General features: G+C 48.1%; 1 protein-coding gene across 2 annotated transcripts in view; it reads right to left on the bottom strand.

Moving 5' to 3' along the window:
• ECHDC2 (enoyl-CoA hydratase domain containing 2) overlaps nt 1-20,967 on the bottom strand; it is a 68,571-nt gene that overhangs the window by 20,386 nt on the left and 27,218 nt on the right. The window contains exons 2-9 of one of the 2 annotated variants that reach the window (XM_063938898.1): nt 15,979-16,116; nt 4,233-4,300; nt 3,670-3,757; nt 3,377-3,463; nt 1,747-1,839; nt 1,613-1,669; nt 1,345-1,532; nt 8-58 (exon numbers count right to left, since the gene is read on the bottom strand). In XM_063938898.1, the coding sequence (XP_063794968.1) occupies nt 8-58; nt 1,345-1,532; nt 1,613-1,669; nt 1,747-1,839; nt 3,377-3,463; nt 3,670-3,757; nt 4,233-4,283 (615 nt within the window). In that variant the 5' untranslated portion in view covers nt 4,284-4,300; nt 15,979-16,116. The remainder of the gene's footprint in view (nt 1-7; nt 59-1,344; nt 1,533-1,612; nt 1,670-1,746; nt 1,840-3,376; nt 3,464-3,669; nt 3,758-4,232; nt 4,301-15,978; nt 16,117-20,967) is intronic. The other variant, XM_063938897.1, reaches the window with a different exon arrangement.

The following is a 20,967-nucleotide window of genomic DNA, read 5'->3' on the forward strand; positions in this document are numbered from 1 at the left end:
GAATTACCTCTATTCCTTTGTTCACCGCCAGCTTGGCCATTCTCAGTGCGATTGGAGCCTGGAGGAGATTGCAGAGAATGAGACAGCGTCACAGCTTACAACACGCATCCAGAGAAACCGGGTACATCAATCTTAAGGAGATTTTAGTCTAAAAACTAAACGATAACGACATAAATGTCGTTACAGTTTATTTTTAGGTTTATATTGTCCAGTGTGTATGGGGTGATATTGGTGACCGAAGAATAATACGCGCTCCCGCACGCCGCTCAGCGATCACCAATGTCGGGCTGAGCTGCATGTCCGGAAATGCCGGCACTGAATGTGACGTCACTGAATGTGATCGTTGAACGATATAGTCATCCATCGCCGGCAATCCCCGTCACCTAGTGTGTACCCGCTTTTAGTCCCAAGTATCGATAAGCGAGCATGGTAAGGATACAGTCTGATTGCTGTCCCACCACCTGACCTGCACTGACCCCCAAATGATTGCCCCACTGTACTGCCCGATGTGGCTATCCAGCCCGGGGCAGCTTCATGCTCAGATGCTTTCTCCGCCGGCAGACCGTAACGTTACTCAGATAGTGGCGTGGTTGGTGCCCCACAGCCTACGCAGGGGACGGTCACGGAGAACATTGCTGTGTGACCGCTCAGTGGAAGCGGCACACACGGGGCACATTCAATAGTAAAAGTGTTTTCATTTCTACCACCTTATGTTTGTAGTGCAGCATATATTATATACACCCACGCCATAGACAGGCGGCACTCCCGTTACCGGTTCCTCAGCCCCGGATGCCCTCCGTGGGTCCCCTGGCATGGATTCCAGCATACATTATTATATACACCCACGCCATAGACAGGCGGCACTCCCGTTACCGGTTCCTCAGCCCCGGATGCTCTCCCTGGGTGCCCCTGGCATGAATTCCAGCATACATTATTATATACACCCACGCCATAGACAGGCGGCACTCCCGTTACCGGTTCCTCAGCCCCGGATGCCCTCCCTGGGCGCCCCTGGCATGAATTCCAGCATACATTATTATATACACCCACGCCATAGACAGGCGGCACTCCCGTTACCGGTTCCTCAGCCCCGGATGCCCTCCGTGGGTGCCCCTGGCATGGATTCCAGCATACATTATTATATACACCCACGCCATAGACAGGCGGCACTCCCGTTACCGGTTCCTCAGCCCCGGATGCCCTCCGTGGGTGCCCCTGGCATGGATTCCAGCATACATTATTATATACACCCACGCCATAGACAGGCGGCACTCCCGTTACCGGTTCCTCAGCCCCGGATGCCCTCCGTGGGTGCCCCTGGCATGTATATATGTGCTTCTGTACCTGTGGTAGGATCTCGTGAGCCAGTTCCAATGCCCGCTTGTAGGCGGAGTCTCCGGCCTCATTTTGTGGAACAGCGTCATTCACCAGCCCGATTCTGTACGCCTGCGTGCCCTCGATCTGCCGCCCCGAGAAGATAAGTTCCTTAGCTAAACCAACACCTACCAGGCGCGGGAGCCGCTGGGAGCCTCCTGCAATAGAAGCGGCTCAGGGTAAGACCCAGCTGTGTGCAGTGTGGGCATCATACCAGTCTGGCGGTGGCCGCACTCACCCGCTCCTGGCAGTAGCCCTCTTGTAGTCTCTACGAGACCCATCTTCGCGGACGATGCTGCAACATAAAACATTTCTTATGGAATCCAATTATGTCCGAGATTATAATAAATAACACGCCTCGTCATTACATACCTGCAACACGGAGATCACACGCCAGGGCTAGCTCCAGGCCGCCACCCAGGGCATAACCGTCTATTGCAGCGATTGTGGGCATCGGTAGGGCCGCTGGGAAGAGAACAGAGAAAATGATCTATGGAGAACAGGCTGAGCTGGGTCTGAGTACAGCTAGAGACAAGCTGCCATACTGCTGCCCACACACAACACAGTCCGAGTAACGCCCACAGAGAACGCAGCCAGAGTCACGCCACACACAGAACGCAGCCCGAGTCACGCCCACACAGAACGTAGCCCGAGTCACGCCCACACAGAACGTAACCCGAGTCACGCCCACACAGAACGTAGCCCGAGCCACGCCCACACAGAACGTAGCCCGAGCCACGCCCACACAGAACGTAGCCCGAGCCACGCCCACACAGAACGTAGCCCGAGTCACGCCACACAGAAGGTAGCCCGAGTCACGCCAACACAGAACGTAGCCCGAGCCACGCCCACACAGAACGTAGCCCGAGCCACGCCCACACAGAACGTAGCCCGAGTCACGCCACACAGAACGCAGCCCGAGTCACGCCCACACAGAACGTAGCCCGAGCCACGCCCACACAGAACGTAGCCCGAGCCACGCCCACACAGAACGTAGCCCGAGTCACGCCACACAGAACACAGCCCGAGTCACGCCCACACAGAACGTAGCCCGAGCCACGCCCACACAGAACGTAGCCCGAATCATGCCACACAGAACATAGCCCGAGTCACGCCACACAGAACGTAGCCCGAGTCACGCCACACAGAACGTAGCCCGACTCACACCCACACAGAACGTAGCCCGAGTCACGCCACACAGAACGCAGCCCGAGTCACGCCCACACAGAACGTAGCCCGAATCATGCCACACAGAACATAGCCCGAGTCACGCCACACAGAACGTAGCCCGAGTCACGCCACACAGAACGTAGCCCGACTCACACCCACACAGAACGTAGCCCGAGTCACGCCACACAGAACGCAGCCCGAGTCACGCCCACACAGAACGTAGCCCGAGCCACGCCCACACAGAACGTAGCCCGAATCACGCCACACAGAACATAGCCCGAGTCACGCCACACAGAACATAGCCCGAGTCACGCCCACACAGAACGTAGCCCGAGCCACGCCCACACAGAACGTAGCCCGAGTCACGCCCGCACAGAACGTAGCCCGAGTCACGCCACACAGAACGTAGCCCGAGCCCCGCCCACACAGAACGCAGCCCGAGTCACGCCCACACACTGCCCCAGTGCGAGTCACAGTGATACATGCACTAAGCTTAGACAACTGGGCCTCATCCAGTTACAGACTGATAGCGCTGCCTCGGCAGCACCAGGGTCACTTGTAGCCACGCCCACCATATCAGTGGCTCCTCCCATTCCTAGACCCCACCATGTGCATCCTACGCTATTCATCTATACCGCTGAGGAAACTGAGACATGCAACTGACATACACGCAATATGCGCCCATGATGGCATGTGACAGGAGAACGCCGCGCCCAGCCCCGTAGCAGTTTATTATATGCACTCATTCTGACGTCTGCGTATTCCTCTGAAGCAGTAACACATACACAGAAATGTTGCTCTGCGCTCTGCTAGCCTGGCCTGGCCAACTCACCAATCTCGCTCATTAACTTCCGCAGATCCTGAACAAAGAGAGTCGCCTCAGAATTGTCCATCTTGGCTCGCTCCTTGAGGTCTGCGCCTGTGAGTGACAGGAGGGACGCAGTCAGCACTTTATAGGGTGGTTATAGCACGGAGTGATTGGGCGGACAGCGACACGTGCGCAGGGCGGGAGAGGCGATACTCACCAGGTCATCTTCATCGCAGCAATAAATAGAAGCAGACACGGATTAATCTCAGGCATGTGAAGGCCGCACAAGCACAGGAGCGGACCGCGCTGCGCCTTACCTGCACAGAACACTCCCGGGACAGCGCTCCGAACCACCACCACTCGCACGCCTGCGTCATGGCGAAGACGGTCTACAGAGTGGAAAAGCTGGAAACAAATGCGTGTGATAAACAGAAATGGCGATCACTAGTGAGAGGGACTGCCCTAAACATGTTCTATTCTAAACTATGGAGGAGATGGATCAAGCTTTGGAGAGATAACGCTTCTGTCATTTCATAGACTTCATGCTAAATGACAGAAGACGATTGGGCAACGTCACCTCTTCCTCTTTCTACAAGGCTGGATACATGTCTCGCTACTTAGCGTATTGGGAAACTATGGGTCGTTCTGCAACAAGGCGCCAAGAAATTAACTTTATCAACAAGTGTGGCTTAAAGGGGTCTATGTACTAAGCCGCGAGGAGAGATAAAGTAGCAGCCAATCAGCTCCTGTCAAACACAGCCTGTAACATGGCAGCTATGTCCATGGCTTAGTACAATGGCCTGTAAGTCATTCTAGTTCTAGGTGTAAGAGGCGATACATTGTGTAATACTCGTTACAGTAAGTGTCTTGTTGTCATTACCTCGTTAACAAAGAGTTTTCCCAATGAGTTCAGAGCACGCGGCCTGCACATGACGATCTCCGCAATACCTGAGACATAAAAGGACACAGAACTATTATTTCACACCGTGTTGTACTACAAATCCCAGCTTAAGCTTATTCACATTCAAGGGCGCCCATCTGCTTTCTCTCTTATACATTAATAAATACATAGAAATTGCACTAAAAATCAGTGAAATAAGATTCAGTGACGCTGTACCGGAATAATCACAATACGCCACTGACGCTGTACCGGAATAAGCGCAATACGCCACTGACGCTGTACCGGAATAATCACAATACGCCACTGACGCTGTACCGGAATAATCACAATACGCCACTGACGCTGTACCGGAATAATCACAATACGCCACTGACGCTGTACCGGAATAATCACAATACGCCACTGACGCTGTACCGGAATAATCACAATACGCCACTGACGCTGTACCGGAATAATCACAATACGCCACTGACGCTGTACCGGAATAATCACAATACGCCACTGACGCTGTACCGGAATAATCACAATACGCCACTGACGCTGTACCGGAATAATCACATTACACCACTGACGCTGTACCGGAATACGGATATTTATGGTAAGAACTTACCATTGTTAAAACTTTCTGCGAGGTACACAGGGAATAACATCGGGGTGTAGAGTTGAATCTTGATCCGAGGCACCAACGGGCTAAAGCTTTGACTGTTCCCAGGATGCACTGCACCGCCTCCTCTATATCCCCGCCTCCAGGCACTGGAGCACAGTTTTGTTAACCAGTCCAATGGTACCAGAGACTACAACCGTTAGTAGCCACATACACCACACACTCACCACAGGAGAAGGGACCAGCGGCTAATGCCATACAAACCCAAAGAAGCCATGTGCGCCAGGGTGGGCGACCTGTGGAACCCAGTGTACCTCGCAGAAAGATTTAACAATGTTAAGTTCTTACCATAAATCTCCTTTTCTGCTGCGGGGTACACTGGGCTCCACAGGGAATAACATCAGGGATGTCCTAAAGCAGTTCCTCATGGGAGGGGACGCACTGTAGCGGGCACAAGAACCCGGCGTCCAAAGGGAGCATCCTGGGAGGCAGAAGTATCAAAAGGCATAGAACCTGATGAACGTGTTCACTGAGGACCACATAGCCGCCTTGCACAATTGTTCTAGGGATAAGCCACGGCGGGCCGCCCAAGAAGGTCCAACAGACCGAGTAGAATGGGCCTTGATAGTAGCCGGAGCTGGAAGTCCAGCCTGTACATAAGCTTGTACAATCACCATTCTAATCCATCTGGCCAAGGTCTGCTTATCAGCAGGCCAGCCACGTTTGTGAAAACCAAAAAGGACAAAGAGAATCAGATCTCCTAAGAGAGGCGGAGAGCCCGTACCACATATATACGGAGAGCCCGTACCACATCCAAAGACCATTCTTTGGAGGACAAACCAGGAGAGATAATGGCCGGAACCACAATCTCTTGGTTAAGGTGGAAAGACACCACCTTAGGCAGATAACCAGGGCGAGTTCTAAGTACCGCAGTGTCACGGTGAAAAATTAGAAAGGGTGACTGACAGGATAAGGCACCAAAATCTGAAACCCGTCTAACAGAGGCAATAGCCATCAAAAATAAAACCTTAAGTGTAAGCCATTTATAGGTACACAGACTCAAGAGGCTCATACGGAGACTCTTGTAGGGCAACCAAAACAACCGACAAATCCCAAGGAGCCACAGGAGGGACATAGGGGGTAATTCTGAGTTGATCGCAGCAGGATCTTTGTTAGCAATTGGGCAAAACCATGTGCACTGCAGGGGAGGCAGATTTAACATGTGCAGAGAGAGTTAGATTTGGGTGTGGTGTGTTCAATCTGCAATCTAAATTGCAGTGTAAAATAAAGCAGCCAGTATTTACCCTGCACAGAAACAAAATAACCCACCCAAATCTAACTCTCTCTGCACATGTTATATCTGCCTCCCCTGCAGTGCACATGGTTTTGCCCAACTGCTAACAAAAATCCTGCTGCAATCAACTCAGAATTACCACCCACTGGAGGGACATAGGGAGGTTGAATCCGTAAAACACCCTGAAAGTATGAACGTCAGGCAAAGTCGCAATTTTTCTCTGAACCATACCGACAAGGCTGAAATATGAACCTTGAGGGAAGCCAGATTAAGGCCGAAGTCCAGGCCCTGTTGCAGAAAAACCAAGAGTTTGGCAGTACTGAAATCGTATGCATCATAATCCTTAGCCGCACACCAGGTGAAGCAAGAATACCACACTCCACAATAAATCAGAGCTGAAGCTGGTTTTCGGGCTTTTAACATAGTTTGAATGACCACCTCAGAAAATCCTTTGGCCCTCAGAAATGAAGCTTCAAGAGCCATGCTGTCAAAGCCAGTCAGGCCAGATCCTGGTAGACACAAGGGCACTGAATGAGGAGGTCTGGGCGTTTCGGAAGTAGAAGAAGACGCTCTATCGACAGACCCTGCAGAACCAATGCCATCTGGACCACGCTGGAGCGATTAGAAGTAGTAATTCACCTTCTTGCTTGAACTTCCTTATTACCCTGGGCAGGAGTGATACTGGAGGGAACACGTATGCCAGCCGAAAGTTCCATGGAATTGCCAGTGCGTCCACGAACACTGCTTGAGGATCCCTTGTCCTTGCTCTGAAGACCGAAACCTTGCGATTGTGTCGAGACGCCATCAGGTCTACATCTGGTATGCCCCACTTGTCCACTAGGAGTTCAAAGACTTCCGGATGAAGGCTCCACTCTCCGGCGTGTACGTCTTGATGACTGAGGAAGTCCGCTTCCCAGTTGAGGACCCCCGGAATGAACACTGCCGATATGGCTGACAGATGGCGTTCCGCCCATAGAAGAATATTTGACACTTCCATCATTGCCATGCGGCTTTGAGTGCCACCTTGATGATTTATGTATGCCACCGTGGTAGCGTTGTCCGACTGTACTTGAACAGGCCTGTTCTGTACCAGAGGCAGGGCCAGTTTCAGAGCATTGAACACTGCCCGCAACTCCAGAATGTTTATCGGAAGGAGAGATTCCTCCCTGGTCCACCGACCCTGATGAGTGTGTTGCTCCAACACTGCAGACTGGCATCCGTCGTTGGGAGGACCCAGTTGGAGATCCAGAAGGGACGACCCCTGATCAATCGTTGGTCCTGGAGCCACCAGCTCAGAGAGTCAAGGAGATCATGTGAGATCTGATCCGGTGAGGCAGGCCGTCCCACTTGGAAAGGATTAACCTCTGCAGAGGGCGAGAATGAAATTGAGCATACTCTACCATGTCGAAAGCAGACACCATGAGGCCTAGTAATTGCATCGCAGAGTGTATCTATACACGAGGGCGAGAAAGGAAGCATCATATCCTGTCCTGAAAGTTTCAGGACCTTCTCCGGAGACAAGAACAAGCGTTGGTTGTGTGTGTCCAGTAATACCCCCAGGTGCACCATGCTCTGAGCAGGAACCAGTGAGGATTTCTTCCAGTTGATGAGCCACCCGTGGGCTTGTAGGAACTGGACCGTAAGCTCCAGATGATGGAGGAGAACCTCTGGGGAGTTCGCCAGGATCAACAAGTCGTCAAGATACGGCAGGATCCAGATACCTTGACGGCGGAGAAGGGCTGTCATGACCTTGGTGAAGATTCATGGAGCCGTGGTCAGTCCAAAAGGCAAGGCATGGAATTGATAATGTAGGTTGCCAATAGCAAACCGCAGGTATTGCTGATGCGACATGGCAATAGGTATATGTAGGTAAGCATCCTGAATGTCCAGGGATACCGTATAGACCTTGGGCTCCAAGGCCAGAACAATAGAGCGAAGAGTTTCCATACGGATTTTGGAAACCTTCACATATTTGTTCAAAGACTGGAGGTTGAGAATGGGCTGTGAGGTCCCATTCAGTTTCGGAACAGCGTTGAATAGTACCCCCTGCCTCTCTGAGACTGAGGCACCGGCACTATCACTCGTGTCAAGACTGTACCACCAAATGGAGAGTTTGTGTTTTTGGTTTTTTTTTTTAAGCTTTTTTTATTTATTGAAGCATGAATAAATAAATACAATCATTCACAAGACGTGTCCATACAGAATGAATACAATAATGTATTAGCATGACAAATAATACCATATAGCGTTATTCATTGGTACAAAGAGTAATAAAATGGTATGCAATAATCAATTAATATAAAATATACAAATACAAATCAAAACCCAGTAGAAAGTGTGATGAACATCACCCACAGCAGAATAAAGTTCGGGGGAGCGAATTAATCAAAAACAATGGGAGGATCCCGGTCTAGGTTGCGTAAGGCATACCACGAAGTTAGACGTAGGCTTTTGTGAATTCCTTCACGTATTGAGACAGTTTGTGTTGCAATGTAGCACTCTCAGACATCAAAGAATGGACCAACCCGTTTTTCTTTTTCAAACATGGTTTCCACCCAATCCATTCTGAAAATGTTATGAAGCTTTTCTTTATATAGGAGGAATGACGGAGGGTGACGGTGTATCCAATTTTGCAATACTGTTTTTTTAACTGCTGAACTTGTGGCTAAAAGGAGCTTCCTCCCTCCCTTGGTAATATGGTTGGATTTTTTTTTTTTGGGGGGGGGCAAAATGGCCCACGCGGGGGGGGACGGGACGGACATAATTAATTTAGTTTCTGCATCACATTTGACCTTCATCCAGAAACCTCTAATTATGGGACAGTCCCAGAAGCAATGGTATAAATCTGCAAGACCCCGAGTACATTTGGGACAACTATCAGATGGGATTAAGCCCATAAGAAACTGTTCGGAGAAAGAGGAGTTTTATGTATGATACTATAAAACAGTTCTTGGTACATACTTGAAGATAAAAGTTTGCAAGAGACATTAAGAAATATCAAAATGTCCTGAGTTGAGAGAGTTGGGAAGTGGACCAACCACTGGCTCAACCCTGATTGTATGAACGTGTGATCTATGGAGTCACCCAGAAATATATAGTGAGGGAAAATCGCTTTTTGTGAGTGGATCCCTGACGAATAATAATATCTAAAAGGTTACCCAATCGGGATTTTTTAAGTTCCCTCAGCACAGTAGAGATATAGTGTTGTGCTTGTAAAAAAAGTCAATGGGTAAGACTGAAGAATTTCAAATGTAACCACTGCTTCTGAGGTGAGGGGTCTTTTATCTTTCAAATGAATTAAAGTCCCCAATTGAGATGATCCCTCCTATCCGCCAGAGTGAAGGGGTGAGATGCCATGCCGCCCTGAAAGCCTGGGTTTTTAGTAAAATGGGAGGTGTATGGAGAAACGAGCATTAAACCCATTTTTAGGTCTCAAAATATGCCAGACCCTTCTCGTGTTCCATAGGAGAAGATTGTCTCGAAGAATAATCGGAATATCCTGGTCACGAGTGTGAAGAAAACTAACAGTATTTAAATTGCCTAACATCTGGGAGTCAAGTAGTGTATTTGCATACACATTAGTACCATGGATCCAGCCAATGAGATATCTTAAGTGGGCTGCATGACTATATCGCACCATGTCTGGGAAATTAATTCCACCATTGGCCTTAGTCTGGCATAGTTTGAGAAAATTAATGCAAGATCTCTTTCCTCACTATATAAAGGAGCGAAACTGACTATTGATGTGTTTTACATCTCATTGAGTAAGTAACAGAGGAAGAACCTGCAATAAATAGAGTAATCTAGGAAAAGTGATCATTTTGATCAGGTTTGCTCTTTCAAAGTAGGAAAGAGTTAGATGCTTCTAGCCCCTTAACTCAGAGATATTTTGAATTGCCTTGGTGATATTGTATTTATATAAATGAGAAGTGTTTCTAGTTAAAGTTATGACCAAATAGGTTAAAGAAGAAGTCTATTTGATGGGAAATGAATGACTCCATTGCGGAATAAGCCTACCCAAACCTAAAGGCATTCCCAATGATTTATCTGCATTAATGACCAATCTAGAGACGTCGACATAAGAGTTAATTTTGTCCAAAATAAGAGGGACTGTGTCACGGAGGTTATTAATGTATAAAAGAAGGTTATCTGCGAAGGCAGATATTTTTATTTCACTCGATCCACTACGTACACCTTGGAATTGTGGCCAGTGTTGAAGAATCCGTAGTAAAGGGTCAAGTGATAAATTAACAAGCAGGGGAGAAAGAGGACATCCCTGACAGGTGCCTCTGTAGAGGATCAATGCAGTGCTTCTCAACCCATTAACCAAAAGTGAAGTAGTGGGAGAACGATAAAAAAAAAAAAAAGAAATTAATCTTATGAAATCCATATCAAAGTCCCTATGTTCCAATATAGAGAATAGGTGTGGCCAAAGCACTGTATTATTATTATTATTATTATTATTACATTTTATTTATAGGGCGCCACAAGTGTTTTGCAGCGCCGTACAAAGGACAGTACAGGGAGACAAAACTTAGCATAACAGTAAATAAATAACAAAAATGGAGTTCAGGTAACAAAGAGCAACACAATTCTCAAAACATAATACAGCTTAGATGTAAGTAGTGAGGGAGTAATCATTGTACTACTTGGGGCTGGCAGCCATAGATAGAGATGAGCCTTTACCAGCAGGAGAGAAAGCAGGTAAAGATGGTCGCTGAGTGAAATGTGTCAAGAAGAGGGTTTAGACAAGAGGAAAGAGGGCCCTGCTCTGAAGAGCTGACAATCTAGTGGGGAGGGGCAACAGACAGATGACATGAGGTGCAAGCCGGTAGAAGCCTGATGGTGGTATGCGAGCAAAGCAGAGATGTCCAAGGCATGGGGCAGGGGGATGGAGGAGCAGCCTAAGGACTAGGTTATGCATTGGAGGGGTACGCTTTGATGAATAGGTGGGTTTTCAATGCCCGTTTGAAGCTTTGCAAGGTCGGGGAGAGTCTAATGGAGCGGGGGAGCGCATTCCACTGAAGGGGTGCAGCACGGGCAAAATCCTGAACTCGTGATGGGAAGCAGTGACCAAGGCAGAGGAGAGGCGACGGTCATCAGCCGACCGTAGTGGGCGGGAGGGAGTATGAAGGGAGAGGAGGTTGGAGATGTAGGGAGCAGTGGAATTAGAGATGGCCTTGTATGTGAGGGTGAGGAGTTTGAAGAGGATTCTGTAGGGGAATGGGAGCCAGTGTAGATTTTGTTGAAGGGGAGTGGCAGAAGTGGAGCGGCGGGAGAGGAAGATGAGCCTAGCTGCAGAGTTGAGGACAGATTGGAGGGGAGCGATGTGGGAGCAAGTGAGGCCAGTGAGGAGCACATTGCAGTAGTCAAGTCGTGAGATGACCAGTGAGTGGATGATAAGTTTAGTTGCACTCTGGGAGAGAAATGGCCTGATGCGAGCAATGTTGCGTAGCTGGAACCGACAAGATTGCGCCAGAGCTTGGATGTAGGGTGCAAAGGAGAGGGAGGAGTCAAGAGTGACACCCAGGCAGCGGAGTTGGGGAACGGGGGAGATGATAGTGTTGTCAACAGTGATAGAGATGTTTGTAGGGGGTGTTGCTCTGGCTGGGGGAAAGATAATAAGTTCAGTTTTATCCATGTTGAGCTTCAGAGAGAGCTCAGACATCCAGGAGGAGATGGCAGAGAGGCAGCTGGAGACCTGAGAGAGGACAGAGGGGGACAGATCAGGAGAGGAGAGGAGAGGTAGAGTTGTGTGTCATCAGCATAGAGGTGGTATTGAAGGGCAAAGGAGTTAATGAGCGCACCCAGGGAAGAGGTGTAGAGGGAGAACAGAAGGGGGCCTAGGACAGAACCCTGAGGGACACCAACAGGAAGGATGGAAGGGTGTGAGGTGGTTCTGGAGGCAGACACAGAGAAGGAGCGGTTAGTGAGGTATGAGGTAAACCAGTCAAGGACGGTGCTAGAGAGGCCAACATTTTGGAGTGTGCGGAGGAGGAGAGGGTGATCCACGGTGTCAAAGGCAGCAGAGAGGTCCAGAAGGATGAGCAAAGAGAAGTGGCCCTTGGATTTGGCCGAAAGCAGGCCACTGGTGACTTTCACCAGGGCAGTCTCGGTGGAGTGGAGTGGGCGAAAGCCAGATTGTAGTGGATCAAGGATGGAATGGTCAGAGAGGTAGCTTGTGAGACGGCTGTAGACCAGTCGTTCAAGTAGATTGGAGGCGAAAGGGAGAAGAGAGATGGGGCGGTAGTTAGTGAGTGATGAAGGGTCGAGGTTGCCTTTGAGAATAGGGGACACCAGAGCATGTTTGAATGGTGAGGGAAAGATGCCAGTAGAGAGCGATAGGTTAAAGAAGTGAGCAAGGTGGGAGCATGCAGAGGGGGGGAGGGAGCGGAGAAGACGGGAGGGGAGGGGGTCCAAGTGGCAGGTTGTGGGGGGAGAGGATAAGATGAGGGAGTGGACTTCCTTGTCTGAGGTGGGACGGAAGCAGGACAGAGTGGGATAGATGGACGGGAGGGATGGTGGGAGCAGGGGGGCAGCAGAGGGGTGACGGGAGGAGATGTAATTTTGAATATCCTCAATTTTGGAGATGAAGAAGGAGGCAAAGTCAGTGGGAGTGAGGGAAGAGGGGAGGGGAGGAGGAGGAGGGCGAAGGAGAGTGTTGAAAGTTTCAAAGAGTCGGCGTGGACTGGAGGACTGAGAAGAGATGAGTGTTTGGAAAAAGGATTGCTTGGCGAGAGAAAGAGCAGAGCTATAGGAAGAGAGGATAAACTTGAACTGGAGAAAGTCCGCCAGAGAGTGGGATCTCCTCCAGGAGCGTTCTGCAGACCGTGAACATTTTTGTAGGAATCGTGTGAGTTTGGTGTGCCAGGGTTGGGGTTTGGAGCGGCGGAGGGGGACAGATGAGAGGGGGGCCACAGAGTCAAGAGCAGCAGTAAGGGAAGAGTTATAGAAGGAGGCTGCCTGGTTGGGACAAGTCATAGTGGAAAGAGGAGAGAGGAAGGTCTCGAGGGAGGACATGATAGTGGGGTTGAGGGACCCGAGATTGCGTCTGGTGATGGTGGGTCTGGGTGTGGAGCAGAGAGGGGAAGATGAGAGGGTGAAAGAAAGCAGATGGTGGTCAGAGAGAGGGAAGGAAGAGTTAGAGAAATCAGAGAGATCACATCGGTGGGTGAAGACAAGGTCGAGGGAGTGGCCGAGATTGTGAGTAGGGGTGGAGGACCATTGAGAAAGTCCAAAGGAGGTGGAAAGAGCAAGAAGGTTAGAGGAAGCTGCATTAGTGATGTCGATAGGGATGTTAAAGTCACCGAGGATGATAGAGGGGAGGTCGGAGGAGAGAAAGTGGGGAAGCCAGGCAGCAAAGTTGTCAAGGAAAGGTGTACAGCGGCCAGGGGGGCGGTAGATCACTGCCACATGGAGGTGAATGGGGTAGAAGAGGCGGATAGTGTGGACCTCAAAGGTGGAGAAGGTGAGAGAGGGCTCAGGTGGGATGACACGAAAGGTGCAGTTAGGAGAGAGAAGGATGCCCACGCCTCCACCCTGGCGGCCATCAGGTCTGACCGTGTGGGTGAAGGAGAGGCCTCCGTAGGAGAGGGCAGCAGGGGAGGTGGTGTCAGAGGAGGAGAGCCAGGTTTCAGTGATGGCGAGAAGGTTAAAAGAGTGGGAGATGAAGAGGTCGTGGATAGTTGGCAACTTGTTGCAGATTGATCTAGCATTCCAGAGTGCACAGGAGAAGGGAAGGGAGGGGACGGGGGAAATGGGGATCAGGTTGGCTGGGTTCTGAATGCGTGTGGGTAGTCTGGAAATTTGGGTGGCGGGTGATCTAGCAGTGAGGATTGGTATGGTACAGGATCGAGGAGCCATAATTCCGGCTCAGTAGTGTTGTTCTGAGGAATAATATTGAATGGAGTGGCTGTAATAAAGAAATAACAATAAGAAGGGGGATGTAGTCAAAGCAGAGACAGTGGAGACCAGTTTTTCTGTAAATAATGGAGGGAATGGAAACACAGAATGTTACACAGTGGTTGAAGAGAGTATAAATGAGGAGCAGAAAGCAATGTGTGTGTCACAACTGAGGGCCTGAGCTGACGGGAGGCAGCCTCAGTTGTAGGGGCTGAGATGTACCGGAACCTGGGAGGTTGTATCAGACCCCTGGACATGTAAGTAACATGAATAATAACTGCCCGAAGGCGTGACCACGACAACTTGGATAAAAGTCAATGATGTTTATTATGACAACTCCGCAACACAGCAGCAGTAAAAGAAAACATAAAAGTCAGCAAAGAATAAATACAGTTCCTGGGTACTACAGGGTGGCAGGAGCCACAGGGCACTGGTAGTGTGAGATAGTTCTTATAATCTTCTAGATGGAAAGTCCTTACCAGGCCCGACTGTAGCAATGGAGATAACCCAGGATTGTACCAGCTGGTGTTCCAGGAAAAGCTGGGTTGCTGAAGATAAAACGGCTGCTGTGGATACTGGCTGGAACCAGACTGTTGTTAGCACGGAGTGGATACTGGCTGGAACCAGTTAAATAATAAATGAAGCTTGAGAGCGATGCAATATGAATGAAATGTAGAACTTGAGAGCGGAGAAATAATAATACCGGTGGAGAGTGGTAAAGTGTAGAAAGGACACCGGCCCTTTAAGAGAAGCTGTACTCTGCTGGAAGCTGGGCTGGAAGCAGGTAATGTTGTAGCTGGAAACAGATGAATCCACAATGGATTGGAGAGTCAGGCTACACCGCAGGTGGAATGCTGGTGCGGGTCTCTATGGTGGAAGTCTTGAGACAGGAGCTGGAACCTGGAAGACAATCACAGGAGAGAGACAAACAGGAACTAGGTTTGAAAACCAAAGCACTGACGCCTTCCTTGCTCAGGCACAGCATATTTATACCTGCAGCAAGGAAGGGGTTGGCTAGGCAATTATGCAGATTAACAATACAGACAGCAGATTGGTGGAAATGATCAGATGACAAAATCCAAGATGGCTGCGCCCATGCAGACACTTGGAGGGAAGTTTGGTTTGTAATCCATGTGAGAATTGAAACAGCAATGGCGGCGCCGGCCACAGGAGACAGGAGACGCCAGACTGATGATTGCACATCTAAACCACGCGGGCACAGCGGAGGCCGCGGCTGACGTAATCGCCACTCTGACACTCTGTATGCAGGAACTCAGGAACAGCGGCGGAGGCCGCGGGAGACGCCATTCCAGATGTAACATGGCGCCGCGGTGACCGCGTCTCAGAGTGACAGGAGAGGATGCGGGAATGTGCACATCAGGATAACAGATGGGATCCGGTCCTGGAGCGCTGAGCCAGCCTTAGGAGGCATCTGATAGGTAAGAAATGGCGTCCAGATACCCGGATCGTGACAGTGTGAGAGCAGTATGGCTGTTACTTAAGCAGACAGGGAGGTCAGTGTCCAGGCTGTGTGGATTGCAGGCGTTGGTGGTACTGGATTAGGTTACTCTCTGTAGGCTGTTGATTGCAGGTGTGGAAGATAGTCTGCTGTCCTTCTGTTCTTATCCTGTTTATCTCCGATTATCTCCAAGGTCATATCGCCATACTTAACACTAACATACTTCACAGCTAAGATGCTATACAGCCAGAGGCTTATACAGCCAGTATGTACTGATTAAATAAAGATACAGTCTAGATTGCTAACAGCACCCACCCACTGAGACCCCACCCACTGAGACCCCACCCACAACAAAAGGTCAGCTACAGGTGTGAACAACAATAGAGCAGGACATCCCCCACTAGTAAACAGTGAACTCCTACTATAGTAGTGGTTAGGAATAACTATAAACAAAGACACAGGTTACCTATCACAATTCATAAAGTAAGCATAGAGCTTGCAGGGATGAGAGTCATGTAGGAGTGAGATAAAGTACCTATCACAATTCATAAAGTAAGCATAGAGCTTGCAGGGATGAGAGTCATGTAGGAGTGAGATAAAGTACCTGAGGAAGACAAGAGAAGATAGGGGTCACGTCAGCTGAAGCATCTCCGATTATCTCCAAGGTCATATCGCCATACTTAACACTAACATACTTCACAGCTAAGATGCTACACAGCCACTCAAACGCTTTGTGAGTATCTACACTAAGCAACATTGTTCGAACTGGGCGACTGAAAAGAGGAAATAGTTGCTGCTATCGCAGATCTTATAGCACGAACTGAGGGTCTACCCGCTACAAAGCCAAGTTGTTGATCAGTAAGTAAATTCGGAAAAAATTTGATGCAGTCGATTAGCCATAATTTTAGATAAAATTTTAAAATCAGGTTTCGGTATTAAGATTGTATGCGATTCGTTGAATGATGGGTTAATAGGACAGTATAGGTATAATACCTGTATCATGAAGAATTTTATAATAGTCTCCTGACAGACCATCTGGTCCTGGGGCTTTGCGAGGAGCAAGCTTCTTGATGACCTGAGAAATTTCTTCCAAGGTAATGGCACCACTTAGTTGATCTCTTTGGATTTGTGATAATTTTGGAAGACGGGCTTCTTGAAGAATACTGTTTTGCAAGTCTGGATCAATCACCTGATCTGCATAAAGGTTGCTATAATAGTCATGGAACAAATTTAGGATACGTTTTGAGTCCATGACAAGGGTACGAGTGTGAGGATTTTTAATAGCCACAATCTGAATCCTAGTTTTCCAGGGACGGGACATGGTAGCCAAGTGTCTGCCTGCCTTATTTCCCCACCTATAATATTTATGTTTAGAATCTCCAGTGAGATTTTGGTCTGAGTGATAAGAAAGGTCTCTAACAGTTGCCTAGCTTTTTTATATGATTCCAAGGTATTATTTGGGGTTGAAGAATATGCAACAAAGCTGGATGAAACTTCCGCCCTGAGGGCATTATAAGTGGCCACAGATTCCGTATTTTTTTTTTGTTAGCCACATAACTTATAATGTGCCCCCTCATTACCGCCTTTGAAGATTCCCAAAAAAGAAGGGGAGAATCCCAATATTCAGTGTTATCTGTGAATTCTGCCCAGCGCGTGTTTAAAAAGAAAAGTTTAAAGTCTTCAGAAGCAATTAAGGGAGATGGGAATCTCCAAATTCTATCTGGGGACGGGGCAAATCCTACACTTAATACAACAGATATGGGAGCATGATCCGAAATTACAATACCATGTAGTGTTGCGTTAAATAGATTAGTCATAAGAGAGTCAGAAATCATAAAAGAGTCTATTCTGGAGAAAGACCTATGCACACCTGAGTGGAATGTGTACGATTTATCAGAGGGGTTAAGTAATCGCCACGGATCTGATAAGTGTAACGACGCGGTAAATGGAGAGATAGTTCCCCATTGAGAAGAGTGTGGATTAATGGCTGGAGGGGACTTGTCTAGTGTGGGATCCGCAACGGTGTTAAAATCCCCTCCAATTATTAAGGGGAAATTATCTCTTTGGTTAAGAACTACGTTTGGTGCGTAAATATTGACCAGTGTATACTGAGAATATCTATGTTCAGGATGATATCTCTCCCTTCCGGGTCGATAACCTGATTCAAAAGGGTTAATGGCAATGATCTGTTTATCAGTATGGCGACACCTGTGGATTTGGTACGGTAAGATGCGTCAACACATTGGCCTATCCAAGGGGAACGAAGAGAAGATCCTTCCCCAGTTTTCCAATGGGTTTGCTGAAGGAACATTATATCAGCATTAAATTTGCAGATATGCGTAAGAATGCGTTTACGTTTAACTGGACTATTAGCTCCACCCACATTCCACGACAGAAGGCGTAGGTGGGATGGGGAATTGGAAGCAGTACCATCACCGGGTGGCATGGCTAACCCACCCCCTCCCGGGGCAACTGACTAGATACAGATACTGAGCACTTTGGGACAAGTTGTGATGAGATTTCAGTGTAAAAACATGTGGGTTAGTGCAGTTTCAGCAAGTGGAACTGATCTTGTGGGAGTGAACGCCACACGTCCTGTACAAAACATTAATAGTACCTATATATATCCATGTCTCAAAGCAACAACTTTTCAAGTTTTCCTGTAACAGAGTATATAAGGGCCACGCAGAATTGAAGCTGTCTGAGGCCACGAACACAAACAAGTAAAAATGGGGGGGAAAGGGAAGAGAAAGATAAGAACAAAGAAAAGAAAAGAATTTAATACCGACATGTTTCTGTATCTCTCTCTCTTTTTTATATATATATATATATATATATATATATATATATATATATATATATATATATATATATATATATATATATATATATATATATACACACACACACACACACACACACACACACACATACACATACATACACTGCTCAAAAAAAAAAAATATACGTTATGGTAAGAACTTACCGTTGATAACGTGATTTCTCTTATGTCCACAGGTATCCACAGGATAACATTGGGATATTGTCGAGCGACAGCGAAAATGGCACCAACACGGTCACGAGCTTTCTGGCCTCCCAGGATGCATTGGGGCCTCCACTATATAGTCCCGCCCACTGACTCAGTCAGATCAGTTCTTTCCACAGCGATTTTAGGCAGGAACATTAGGTAGAGACCTGTACAGGCGATAAGAACACACATGCACACCCTTCCATACAAGAAGGAAGAGGTTTTTAGTGTTGTCTAGATCCTCAAATCAGATGCGTCAGGGTGGGATCCCTGTGGATACCTGTGGACATAAGAGAAATCACGTTATCAACGGTAAGTTCTTACCATAACGTATATTTCTCTGGCTGGGTCCACAGGATTATCCACAGGATAACATTGGGATTCCCAAAGCCATTTTAGTGGTGGGGACGCTCCCGATTGGACAGGAGAACCTTTCGCCCGAAGTCTGCGTCATGAGAGGCAAAAGTATCCAAGGCATAATGTCTGATGAATGTGTTTATGGAAGACCATGTGGCTGCCTTACATATCTGTTCTGCTGATACACCCTGTTCTGCTGCCCAAGAAGGACCTACCTTACGTGTAGTGTGTAGAGAGACATTAGCCGGAATAGGGAGATCTGCATGAGAATAAGCTTCTGATATTACCATTCGGAGCCATCTCGCCAGCGTCTGTTTACTAGCAGGCCAACCTCTCCTATGGAATCCGTAGAGGATGAAGAGGGAATCTGTTTTCCTGATGGCACTAGTACGATCTATGTAGATTTTTAAAGCCCGGACCACGTCCAGCGACGCTTCTCCCGCAGATAGTCCCGATACCTGAAAGGCTGGGACTACAATCTCTTCATTCAGGTGAAACTTTGACACCAACTTTGGAAGATAACTAGATCTCGTTCTGAGAACTGCTCTGTCTGGAAAAAAACTTAGGAAAGGAGACTTACAAGATAATGCTCCTAAATCTGACACTCTTCTGGCTGACGCCATTGCCAGTAAAAAAAGAACTTTAACCGTTAACCACTTAAGATCTGTTCTCTCAAGTGGTTCAAACAGAGGACCCTGGAGAAATTTAAGAACTAAATTCAAATCCCAGGGAGCTGCAGGAGGAACAAATGGAGGTTGAATATGTACTACTCCTTGGAAAAACGTACGTACATCCTGTAGGTCAGCAATCTTCTGCTGGAACCATACAGTCAACGCTGAGACTTGCACCCTCAAGGAAGCAACCTTCAACCCTTTATCCAATCCTGCCTGCAGGAAATCCAAAATCCCAGCTACTTTAAAAGATCTCGGATTGATATTTTTTACAGTACACCAATAAATATAGGCTTGCCATATTCTATGATACACACGCGCTGAAGAAGGCTTTCTTGCTCTAAGCATGGTTTGGATTACTTGCTTTGAAAATCCTTTAGCCTCTAAGATAGAGGTTTCAACAGCCACACAGTCAAAGACAGGCGATCCAGATGACTGTGACAACAAGGACCCTGCATTAACAGATCCGGACGTTGAGGGAGCAATATTGGTGCTTCCACGGACATTCTCAACAGATCTGTGTACCAATGCCTTCTTGGCCAAGCTGGAGCTATTAGAATGATTGCTCCTTTTGCTTGTTTTATCTTTCTCACTACTCTGGGTAACAGAGATATTGGAGGGAACAGATACGCCAGCTGAAACCTCCATTCTACTGACAGTGCGTCTATCAGGACCGCTCCTGGGTCCCTTGTTCTTGATCCGTACCTCGGAACTTTGTTGTTTAGACGAGACGCCATAAGGTCCATCTCTGGTAGACCCCATCTGTTCACCATTGTCTGAAACACTTCTGGGTGTAGTGCCCATTCGGTTTCCTGAATGGTGTGCAGACTGAGAAAATCTGCTTCCCAATTTAGTACACCCGGGACAAATACTGCTGACAATGCCGGGAGATGGAGTTCTGCCCATTTTAGAATGGGAGTTACTTCCTCCATCAGACTCCTGCTGTGAGTTCCTCCTTGATGATTGAGGTATGCTACTGCCGTCGCATTGTCTGAGCGGATATGGACTGGTCTTCCTTGTAGATTGTCCTTTGCCTGAACTAGAGCCAAGTAAACCGCCCTTATCTCCAACAGATTTATCGGCAGGCGACTTTCCCTTGCGGTCCATTTTCCCTGGAACCATAGGCTTCCGAGTACCGCCCCCCAGCCTTGCAGGCTGGCATCTGTTGTCAGGACTTGCCACTCTTTTATCCAAAAGGGTCTCCCCTTGTTTAAATGGTCTGTCTGTAGCCACCACGCTAGAGACCTTTTTACCTTTACTGGAATCTTTATCATCTGTTTCTTTATCGTCTGATGATTTCCGTTCCATTTGGTCAGAATAAGGTGCTGCAATGGTCTGGAGTGGAATTGCGCATATTCCACCATGTCGAAGGTTGATACCATCAGACCCAACAGTCGCA

This window comes from Pseudophryne corroboree, chromosome 9 (assembly GCF_028390025.1).
Source record: "Pseudophryne corroboree isolate aPseCor3 chromosome 9, aPseCor3.hap2, whole genome shotgun sequence".
In the NCBI taxonomy this organism is placed as follows: Eukaryota; Metazoa; Chordata; class Amphibia; order Anura; family Myobatrachidae; genus Pseudophryne; species Pseudophryne corroboree.